At 34.4% G+C, this 12,089-nt stretch overlaps 2 protein-coding genes across 2 annotated transcripts; one reads left to right on the forward strand and one right to left on the reverse strand.

The window, feature by feature from the left end:
• Window positions 1-412: 412 nt before the first annotated feature.
• Window positions 413-1,854, reverse strand: LOC143044861 (actin-2-like). The gene has a single exon (XM_076217062.1). The coding sequence runs from the start codon at window positions 1,848-1,850 to the stop codon at window positions 852-854; it is 999 nt and encodes a 332-aa protein (XP_076073177.1). The 5' UTR covers window positions 1,851-1,854; the 3' UTR covers window positions 413-851.
• Window positions 1,855-7,465: 5,611 nt separating this feature from the next.
• On the forward strand, window positions 7,466-8,487 carry LOC143044858 (uncharacterized). Its single transcript, XM_076217057.1, has 2 exons — window positions 7,466-7,520; window positions 7,968-8,487. Exon 2 carries the CDS (start codon window positions 7,969-7,971, stop codon window positions 8,479-8,481), a length of 513 nt encoding a protein of 170 aa, XP_076073172.1. The 5' UTR covers window positions 7,466-7,520; window position 7,968; the 3' UTR covers window positions 8,482-8,487.
• The last annotated feature ends 3,602 nt before the right edge of the window (window positions 8,488-12,089 follow it).

Consider the following 12,089-nt stretch of genomic DNA (forward strand, 5'->3'; position numbering starts at 1 on the left):
CATTCTACGAATTAAAGACCTACGGATGGACGGCCTACAGGGTAAGTTACAGTATAACGTAATAGGCAACATCTTCGCCTGGACGTATAAGAAATGAAAGAATTCAAATGGTCATTTAATTCAAAATTTAAAAAATTACTAAAATGGTATTTTGACGGCAACCATTTTTTTCTCGGCTACTTCGACTTGTCTCTCAATATTTCTAACATGCTAAAGGATAGGGGCAATTTACCCCAATTTTCGTCTGGACAGTTGGACGAAGTTGCATTTGTGCGGATATGTCAGCGGCTTGCATGCAGATTGTATCATTGTCTCTGGCTACTGATCAATTTATCAACCCTCGTCCTAACTTGATTGTTTATCAAAAAATTTGCTTTGAAATGTTTAGCTCACAACAATAAAAGAACTGATATAAGTACCAAAAGCGGAGTAATATATGCAAATGTCATAAGTTACACCAAAAATAAAACTAACGTGCAATGATGCGTTACATATCAAGTTTTCTACCGTGTTGTGAGGATAGTGACATATCGACTCTCCTCCCCAAAATGTCATCTTTATCGTTTGATTGTGTTAATACGATTTAAAAAAAAACGTTTTACATTTTTAGTAAGCCTTAAATTTACAATTTTCCCTCTAATAACTGTAAACCACCGTCTAGTGAATTTCTAATAATTCAAACAAACTTTTGGAACACATGAAATTAAAAAACAATGTCACACATCAAACATTTTGTTATATCATTCATTCGAATTTTCACAGTTTCATAATATATATTTCAATCCATTAATTGTGATTTAATATCGGTCATATATATGCATGCACTTTCATATAACTTTCCTTATATCAGCCTAGAAACATTTTCTATGTACGATACTTGGGCCTGCTTCGTCGTACTCTTGTTTGCTGATCCACATCTGCTGGAAAGTCGAGAGTGAAGCTAGGATCGATCCTCCTATCCATACGGAATACTTTCTCTCCGGAGGTGCAATGATTTTAATTTTCATGGTGCTCGGTGCCAAAGTGGTGATTTCTTTCTGCATTCTGTCGTCAATGCCGGGATACATTGTGGACCCTCCAGACAGGACGATGTTGGCATAAAGATCTTTTCGAATATCCACGTCACATTTCATTATAGAGTTGTACGTAGTTTCATGAATTCCGACAGACTCCATACCCAAAAAGGATGGCTGAAGCACAGCCTCTGGACATCTGAATCTTTCATTTCCAATTGTAATAACTTGTCCATCTGGTAGTTCATAGCTTTTTTCTAACGACAATGATGATGCTGCGGTGGACATTTCTTGTTCGAAATCTAAAGCCACATAACAAAGCTTTTCCTTTATATCTCTTACAATTTCTCTTTCAGCGGTAGTTGTGAATGAATATCCCCTCTCTGTTAAGATCTTCATCAGATAATCGGTTAAATCTCGCCCAGCTAAATCTAAACGGAGGATAGCGTGTGGCAGTGCATAACCTTCATAGATTGGAACCGTATGTGTGACACCATCACCAGAGTCTAACACCATCCCTGTGGTTCTTCCAGACGCGTATAACGACAATACAGCTTGGATGGCTACATATGTGGCTGGCGAGTTGAAAGTCTCAAACATAATTTGCGTCATCTTTTCTCTGTTGGCTTTTGGATTGAGCGGAGCTTCTGTGAGCAATGTTGGGTGTTCCTCCGGGGCTACCCTAAGTTCGTTGTAGTATGTGTGGTGCCAGATCTTCTGCATATCATCCCAGTTTGTGACAATACCATGTTCAATTGGATATTTCAAAGTGAGGATTCCTCTTTTACTTTGTGCTTCATCTCCAATATGGCAATCTTTATTGCACATTCCAATCATTACTCCCTGAAAAATATATGAAGAAACGGTTTACAAAAATGACTTCTCGCTTTCTTTATTAATAAAATATCAATAAAAGAACAGCGTTCCAATGTCCGACGCCGCGCAGCACATATCTTCTCTGTCCAAAGGCAATTACTCTAATAATTTTCCATTTTATCCAAAGATCGTTCAGTTTTCAAAGTCAACGATATTGCTCTTAGAAATAAATTTACATTTCAGGGGGCATATTTTCCATAGAAATATAGTTAATTTTCTATCCTATCCGAGACATTTCTGAAATAAACCTTTAGTATACATTTTAGGGGGGGGGGGGGGAATGAAGTAGGCGTGAAAGTCATTACATTGCTATATTCCAAATTTACATTTCTATGGGAAAAGGTCTTTAAGAGAATTTTGTCTTGTTGAACATTAAGACTGAAACTGTTTAGAATTACATTTAATATTCACCGAGATTTTGAGGTCTTTAAATAAGCAATTTTTCTAAAACATATGACAAAAATTGCATATTTTTAAATATTTGTGATTGATAAAAATAGTAGACTATTGCAAATGCCACAAAAAATAACATTAGTTCCTTAACGTAAAAAGGCGTGGTGTTGTTCATAACGCAGTGGTAAATTGTTTGGTTGTTACTTGCAAAATGCGCAGACGGTACTTTTCCATGACGACACATGTACATATTTTGTGACATCATAGATCATAAACTACCGGATTTTTGTTTTGTATCTGGCTCAACTTCAGAATGGATATACATTACATTAAAACTTCATATTTCACTGAAAAATTAGGCCAAATCAGACCTTTATCGCACCGTGTCCTTTGTAGCAGTTAAAGAGCATACACACCTCATGGTTTTATATAATTTTTCCTTGGTGCATAACTCCCCTAAGAATAGTTGTTTGGCACTGATTTTCGAATTACTCCGAGACTGCTGATATAAACCCTTTGTCATTTCATATTTTGTAAACCAACTTATTTTCGCGTTTATCCCTTTCAAGCCAACTTCGCGGCGATTTAATTTCGCTTTTTTTCTAATTTCTTGAAGTAGTTTAATAAGGAAAGATCCAAGTTATATATATTCGCGTTATTTTTCTACTCGCGAATTTCGCGAAAATAAGTTGGTTTATTTTTGCAAAATTTTGCCAAAATCTGACAAGAAATCTTACCCTACTAAAATGAAGATTAGCACTGATATAACGGGATGCTGATTTTTTTGGTCTGTAGTAGCCCTGTAGAGGCTGTAGTCTATTAGAATTAACTGAAATTTGTTAATTGTATAACTGCTGCCTATTATCAAAAGGAAGATATACTCAGCTAATCAATTTTGCACGAGATGGCTTATTCGGGAATATGGACAATCTGTAATCCTGGGGTTAAGGATAAACAGACAACTGCTCTGTTCTAAAATCATTGAGCCACTCGTGGTAATGTTCAGTTCAGAAGTCATGAAGTAAAGAAAGAGCCACCGTCCTAATCAGAATGATAACCACTTTGAGCTAGCTTTCAATAACTGTAAGCATTATTTACGATGGATCGGGTATTTTCCATCATCTCATACCGTATAGCGTGTTATGTTCGCGGGGTGTACATTTTCGCTTATTTTCGCGGACAGAACAAAATCGCCAAAATGAATCACATGTAAAGGTATTGATAACAGTTTGGAATCCACCAAAATAATAAACGACAAAATATTTCGTATACTAGTACCTTATTCAAGGAAAATCTATACGGCAATGTAAAACAGATACACATTAAATCAAATACATGTATGCAAATTTTGAGAGAGAGATGTAATTCATTCGTAAATTGTATTATGACTGCTTTGCAAACGCAGAATATGTTTTGTTTAATATTTTTCCCCAACTTAGCAATAGAAGGGGAGATGATTATCTCAAATAATTTACTTTTATAACAGGACGTACATTTTAAAATTTAGCGTTTCAAGTTTTTTTTCTATGCAAACATTATTTTTTTCTTTATGAAAATCTGACAAATTTGCAAAACCTGTAGTTTGAAAAAAATCTGAGTGATACAAATTGTTCAGTGAAGGTCGTATGAAGACCTATATAAGCTTAAACTTCATTTTCAATTTGTTGGAAAGATGTCTCAATAGCAATGACAATCATACCACATCCCTTTATTTCATGTTGTATTTTATTTTGAAAAGAGCATGTAGGCATAAAAGTCAGAAGATTGGATCACCACAAGAGATCAAATGACGTAGAAGTTAACAACTATAGGTCACCGTACAGCCATGAGCAGATCCCATACCTTTTAGCAAGATATAAAAGTCCCGAAATGACAAATGTTAAACAATTCAAACGAGAAAATGAACGATTATGTACAAAACAATAAGAGAAAACAATTTGATATACAACAAACGAAAACCACAGCGAAAACAATTTGATATACAACAAGCGAAAACAATTTGATATACAACAAACGAAAACCACAGCGAAAACAATTTGATATACAACAAGCGAAAACAATTTGATATACAACAAACGAAAACCACAGCAAAAACAATTTGATATACAACAAACGAAAACCACAACGAAAACAATTTGATATACAACAAACGAAAACCACAACGAAAACAATTTGATATACAACAAGCGAAAACCACAGCGAAAACAATTTGATATACAACAAGCGAAAACAATTTGATATACAACAAGCGAAAACAATTTGATATACAACAAACGAAAACCACAGCGAAAACAATTTGATATACAACAAACGAAAACCACAGCGAAAACAATTTGATATACATCAAACGAAAACCACAACGAAAACAATTTGATATACAACAAGCGAAAACCACAGCGAAAACAATTTGATATACATCAAACGAAAACCACAACGAAAACAATTTGATATACAACAAGCGAAAACCACAGCGAAAACAATTTGATATACAACAAGCGAAAACAATTTGATATACAACAAACGAAAACCACAGCGAAAACAATTTGATATACAACAAACGAAAACCACAGCGAAAACAATTTGATATACAACAAACGAAAACCACAACGAAAACAATTTGATATACAACAAGCGAAAACCACAGCGAAAACAATTTGATATACAACAAGCGAAAACAATTTGATATACAACAAACGAAAACCACAGCGAAAACAATTTGATATACAACAAACGAAAACAATAACGAAAACAATTTGATATACAACAAACGAAAACCACAACGAAAACAATTTGATATACAACAAACGAAAACCATAACGAAAACAATTTGATATACAACAAACGAAAACCACAACGAAAACAATTTGATATACAACAAGCGAAAACCACAGCAAAAACAATTTGATATACAACAAGCGAAAACAATTTGATATATCAACAAACGAAAACCACAGCGAAAACAATTTGATATACAACAAACGAAAACCACAGCGAAAACAATTTGATATATAACCAACTAAAACCACAACGAAAACAATTTGATATACAACAAGCGAAAACCACAGCGAAAACAATTTGATATGCAACAAACGAAAACTATAGTGAAAACAATTTGATATACAATAAAGGAAACCCCCACCGAAAACAATTTGATATTCAACAAACGAAAACCACAGCGAAAACAATTTGATATACAACAAGCGAAAACAATTTGATATACAACAAACGAAAACCACAGGGAAAACAATTTGATATACAACAAGCGAAAACAATTTAATATACAACAAACGAAAACCACAGCGAAAACAATTTGATATACAACAAGCGAAAACCACAACGAAAACAATTTGATATACAACAAACGAAAACCATAACGAAAACAATTTGATATACAACAAACGAAACCCACAGCGAAAACAATTTGATATACAACAAACGAAAACCACAGCGAAAACAATTTGATATACAACAAACGAAACCCACAGCGAAAACAATTTGATATACAACAAACGAAAACCACAGCGAAAACAATTTGATATACAACAAACGAAAAACACAGAATTACAGATTTGTTATCTGCCAGATATGATTGTCCTCACTGGAGCACATGAATCCACAGCCGATTTTTGCTGTGTTCGTTTTTTCTCAGTTTTAAGGACTTTTATTCGCCGACAGTGTGTTGTAGACTGCTGTTTTTCTTTTTGATCATGTCAGATATTCTTGATTTTCGTTGACTTACAGCTTTTTATTGTACCCATGGTAACTTCTGCCTCTTTTAGCAATACAAAATATTTTGTAAGACAAACTGGAAAATTTTCAAAATCGGAAGTGAGCTCCTTTTTATCTCTCCCAACAACAGTACTAGTATAAAGCTTTGAGGAAATTAGCACACGCATACTGGAGTGCGCGATGGGAAAAGTTGACGTTAATCGGACGGTATAAGTCATGCACGCTACTCTGGAACGACACAACAGAAAATATCCAAAATGTAATTGAAGCTTTTCCCAGTCATTGTACTGACTTCATGAGAATTGGGTTTCGGAAATTTGACTTATTGTATGAAGTGAGGACATACGGACGGATGGACTACAGTATAAGGAACGACTTCAAAAGTTCAATGTAGGATAAAAAACTTAATTCATATAGTTTTTTCACTGACCCCCCTACCCCCTCTTAACTTAATCTGGGAAAAATTGATTGACCAATAAGGATATATCGATGGGTTATTGCCACAACCAAGTAACATAAAATTTGTTAAATTTGGATTTTGGGTTATTAATGTGTTTTAAAGTCAATGCTTTAATCGCACCAAATTATAGAGCAAAAGGTATACTAAAGTATTTTTAATTGATAAAACATCAATCAATTATCTATTAATAATTGAATTGTTGGATGCATCAATCATCTATTTATAGATAAGTTACTTGGTCATTATAGTAAAATATTTTATATATTAAAACAATATACCTAAATCAAATATCTGGAGATAAATTGTTTGGCAAAACCAAATTTCAAATTATTTTCACAATTTCTTTATGCCTCAACATTGTGAATAAGGTTAACTGTTTGTTGCTGTCATGTTTACAATACTTAAATCTATTTTTAGCATGCATCATCCACTGTGTCTAAAGATAACCTGTTGCAGCTTTTAAATATAATCAGCAGATGAAAGGTCAACAAACTAATAAATCCTGATAATCTTTTGGGTCATTAAGACTTGTGTAAATATAATGTTGATTCGAGGTTAAAACCAAGTATCTTATTTCGTGTTTTTGTTTCATTTACACTATTACACATCTTGTAAATACTAATTTTCTCAGGGAAGGAATGCACATTGCTATTGTTAAAAATGATCATCTTTAAACAATCCAAAAGCAGTTATAGGTATGTATGACATTGTAAATTATATTATGAAAAACATTTATCTAAATATTTTTGATTTTATACTATGATAACAAAATAAGTATTAGCGTTGATGAATAATAATTAATTTTACTCTGAGAAAGATATTATAATTCAGATTTAATATGGATAATAATTAATTCTGTTAAAATGAATCAAATAAATACACAAAACATGGTCTAACTGCATGTTGCTTGAACTATTTTTTTTTATGTATAATTAAATGTTTTATGTGTCTCATAGTTCACACTGTTTTATTTATCTATTTTTTCTTCAGATTTTAGTCACAGAAATAATAAAGAAAAAAAACAGAGATCATAAAAAAATAGCACCAAGGTAAGATTTTTAAGTATTATATATCTATTTGTTATGTTACATTAGTATTTACAATAGCTCTAATTTTCAAATTATCTATCGATTCATAAAGATAAATGGTCAATCAAGAAGTATCAATATCAAGCTTATAAAAGACATCTCGATCATGGACAAGAAAAACAAGAGATAACTAACAGGGAACAACTTTAACAATGAGAGAAACAGAGGACCCTTTAAAATGGGCAAATCATATAGTAAAACAACAAAACTATCAAATTCAAAGTAGAATTAAAATCGTTATGTCCCTTATCAAACAGCACAATAAAAAGCTTAAACTCATTACACGAATGAAAAACAACTGTCGCATAGGAAATATCAAAATTTAAAGACTATAACGTCCAAATGTCATTAACAGAAAATATTTCCGAAGGCTAAACATAGACAATAATTTAAATACATGTTTTACAGGATGGAATGCACAGAATGGTCATCCGATGATGAATGGATGAATGCAATTGCAGTAGAAGAAAATAGTCATTCAATTGAAAACACAACTACCGAGAACAACCTGTCAGTGACAGGAGATAGTCAACGACAGCCAGTCAACACAACGCCTGAAAATATTGGACAAGAGGTTGTTGACACACCACATGAAGATATACAACAAGAATTAAATGACACAAGGCCCGTACAGAATGAACAAGAGGGCGATGATACACCACATGAAGATATACAACAAAAATTAAATGACACAAGGCCCGTACAGAATGAACAAGAAGGCGATGATACACCACATGAAGATATACAACAAGAATTAAATGACACAAGGCCCGTACAGAATGAACAAGAGAGCGGTGATACACCACATGAAGGTATACAACAAGAATTAAATGACACTAGGCCCGTACAGAATGAACAAGAGGGCGATGATACACCACATGAAGATATACAACAAGAATTAAATGACACAAGGCCCGTATAGAATGAACAAGAGGGCGATGATACACCACATGAAGATATACAACAAGAATTAAATGACACAAGGCCCGTACAGAATGAACAAGAGAGCGGTGATACACCACATGAAGATATACAACAAGAATTAAATGACACAAGGCCCGTACAGAATGAACAAGAGAGCGGTGATACACCACATGAAGATATACAACAAGAATTAAATGACACAAGGCCCGTACAGAATGAGCAAGAGAGCGGTGATACACCACATGAAGATATACAACAAGAATTAAATGACACAAGGCCCGTACAGAATGAACAAGAGGGCGATGATACACCACATGAAGATATACAACAAGAATTAAATGACACAAGGCCCGTACAGAATGAACAAGAGAGCGGTGATACACCACATGAAGATATACAACAAGAATTAAATGACACAAGACCCGTACAGAATGAACAAGAGAGCGGTGATACACCACATGAAGATATACAACCAGAATTAAATGACACAAGGCCCGTACAGAATGAACAAGAGAGCGGTGATACACCACATGAAAATATACAACAAGAATTAAATGACACAAAGCCCGTACAGAATGAACAAGAGAGCGGTGATACACCACATGAAGATATACAACAAGAATTAAATGACACAACACCTGAAAATATACAACAAGGGGAAATAGTATCCATTGATGAAGAAAGTAGTGACGATAATATTCCTCTATCTCGACTGAAACATAGGACAACCTTCGTAGAAGATGAGGATATTGAGTCTATAATAGATAGTGAAGATTCATACAAAGTAACTAAGGCAGATATCAACTCATCTGATTCTAACTTATCAGCACCGTCTTCAGAAGGAATTTCAAACACAGACTCTGAATATGAAACCTTGACTCTTCATAAAAGACGGAGAAAACTTTCGAAAAAAAGAAACACTAAAGAAAACAAGATTAATAGAAAGACAGAAAAAAAATCCAAAGTTGTACAAGTTATTTCAAAAAATAAAACTGCAAAAACAATCAATGCAGACAGAAGTACAAATGGTAATGTTCAGAACACACCACTTTCCTGTAAAGAAACTTACACAAGTCTCCAGCACCAAACTAATATTTCAAAAGGTCAGTCAACCAAACAGATGGAAGAGTATAGCATAATACAGTCAATTAAAGAAGTTAGTGCACAGGAGTCAGAATATTTTGAAAAAGAACGAAATCAGTGTGAACAAAAACTGGATACATTACTTGCTGCTAATGGTCTTGTCAGGAAGGAAGTATCTCCAGATGGAAATTGCTTTTTTAGGGCATCGCTGCTGCACGTGCCGTATGTTAGAGATGAGAATGAATTAAGAGGAATGTTATGTGGACATATTATAGACAACGCTAATGAATATGTTGTTTTTTTTCTCAAATAACGAAACAAATGAATCATTTGAAGAAGATATGATTTGGATCGATTTTCGCACAGAAGTTGAAGAGCTCAAATGTAGTGGGAAATGGACAAATCGAGCAGCTGACCTTTTGCCACTTGCACTTTCTAATTGGAGTAGGAAGCCAATCAAAATCTTCACAAGTCTTTCCCAGAAACCAGTGATAGATATAACACCAACTTTATGTGAGTCTGACCAATCAAGTTTCATTTTTCTTTCCTACATAACATCAGAAGATCACTCAATTCCATCTCATTATGATGGATGTGTCAAGAATAGTTCACAGGCAAGCCAGGAGCAGCCATGCAACAAACATGCAGAGAAAGACCAAAATGACGTACAGAATGATGCAATTGAAAATATAACAGACCAACAACCAATTACTCCTTCAAAGACTAGGAAAAAGGTTGGGCGGCCAAGAGGAACTCCTATACGAAAATCGCATACGTTTATGACACCTCCTAAAAAGAAACTCTATAGAAAAAGAAAAGCTACTCCAGATGAATGGAAAAAAAACATACGAAAGAAGTTGCGAATGTCTGGGAAAGAATATGTGTCACAAAGAGGAAAGCCTGTACATCAAAAGGTGGTTAAATCTGTAGATTGCAGCAAGTGTAAATTCAAATGTAGCCAGAAAATTACTGAAGAAAACAGACAGAAAATATTTGATTTATTTTGGTCCCTGGGATCGTACGAAAGGAAAAAGGATTTCATCATATCAAGAGTAGAAGAAAAACAAACAAGAAAGTACATCGACCCAAACAATGATATCACACAAAAGAGAAAAAGAAATATTCATCGATCATATTTCTTTGATATTGGAGGTACGAAGACAGTAGTTTGCAAAATGTACTTTAAGAAAACATTAGATGTTGGCGATGCTTACATTGACAATGCCATGCAAAATGAGTCAGGTGGAGTATTTTTTGGCGCTGACAAACGAGGTAAACACACACCCCACAATAAAACCAAATCAGAATATTTACAGAAGGTGAGAAGTCATATTGAGTCTTTTCCTGCTGTCGAAGGGCACTACACTAGGAAGTCTTCCAACAGAAGATATCTAGGAGCAGAGTTGAACGTACCCAGGATGTATCAGCTTTATCTTGATTACTACAAAGAGTCAACTCCACAAAACCAATTAGTTAGTTTAACAATATACAGAAAAACATTCAACGAAGAGTACAATTTCTCATTTCATGTTCCCAAAAAGGACCAATGTAATATTTGTGTTACTTATGACAGAGGTATTGCAGATGCATCTATTTCAGAAAACGAAAAGAAGAAGTATTATGAGCACCAACAGATGAAGATGAGAGCGAGAGAGGAAAAGAAGAAAGACAAAGATAAATCTAAAACAACTAATGATACCTTTGTAGCAACTTTTGACTTACAGGCTGTATTACAAACACCTTGTTCCTTAGTCAGCCAAATCTACTACATGAGGAAACTGAATTGTTATAATCTGTCAGTTTATAACTTAGGTACCAAAAATGCAACTTGCTACTTATGGTCAGAGGTAGAGGGTAAACGTGGAGCCTGTGAAATCACAACCTGTTTATATCTGCAACTGTTGTCTCTCACAGCCAATATCAAGAATGTAATTCTCTACTCAGATGCATGTGCAGGGCAAAATAGAAATCAGTTTACTGCAACTGGCTTAATGCATGCTGTCATCAATCTTCCAAACATAGATATAATTGACCACAAGTTCCTAGAAAGCGGACACACCCAGATGGAATGCGACAGCATGCATTCAGCAATCGAGTTTGCGAAGAAAAAAAACTGAGATTTACATCCCAAGCCAGTGGGCAACAGTTGTCAGGATGGCGAGGAGGACTAATCCGTACTCGGTTGTACCTATACAACATGAGGATATCTACGATTTCAAAAAGCTCCAAAAGACAACACTTACCTACAGCAAGGTGGATGCCAACGGTGAAAAGGTCAACTGGCTGAAAATCAAATGGCTACGATATTCCAAACAGGAACCTCAACATATATTATTTAAGCATACATTTGACGAAGACTTCAGAAGATTGAGGATCATCGAGCTTGACAAAAATGGAGTTCCTGTAACAAGTATTAAAGGACACGAATTGCCAAGAAAATACAAAGGAAAGCAACCAATTACATTGGCAAAGAAGAAGGATCTTCTTAACCTTTGCAAAACCAAGGTTATTCCCGCTGAGTAT

This window comes from Mytilus galloprovincialis, chromosome 9 (genome assembly GCF_965363235.1).
Source record: "Mytilus galloprovincialis chromosome 9, xbMytGall1.hap1.1, whole genome shotgun sequence".
Lineage (NCBI taxonomy): Eukaryota > Metazoa > Mollusca > Bivalvia > Mytilida > Mytilidae > Mytilus > Mytilus galloprovincialis.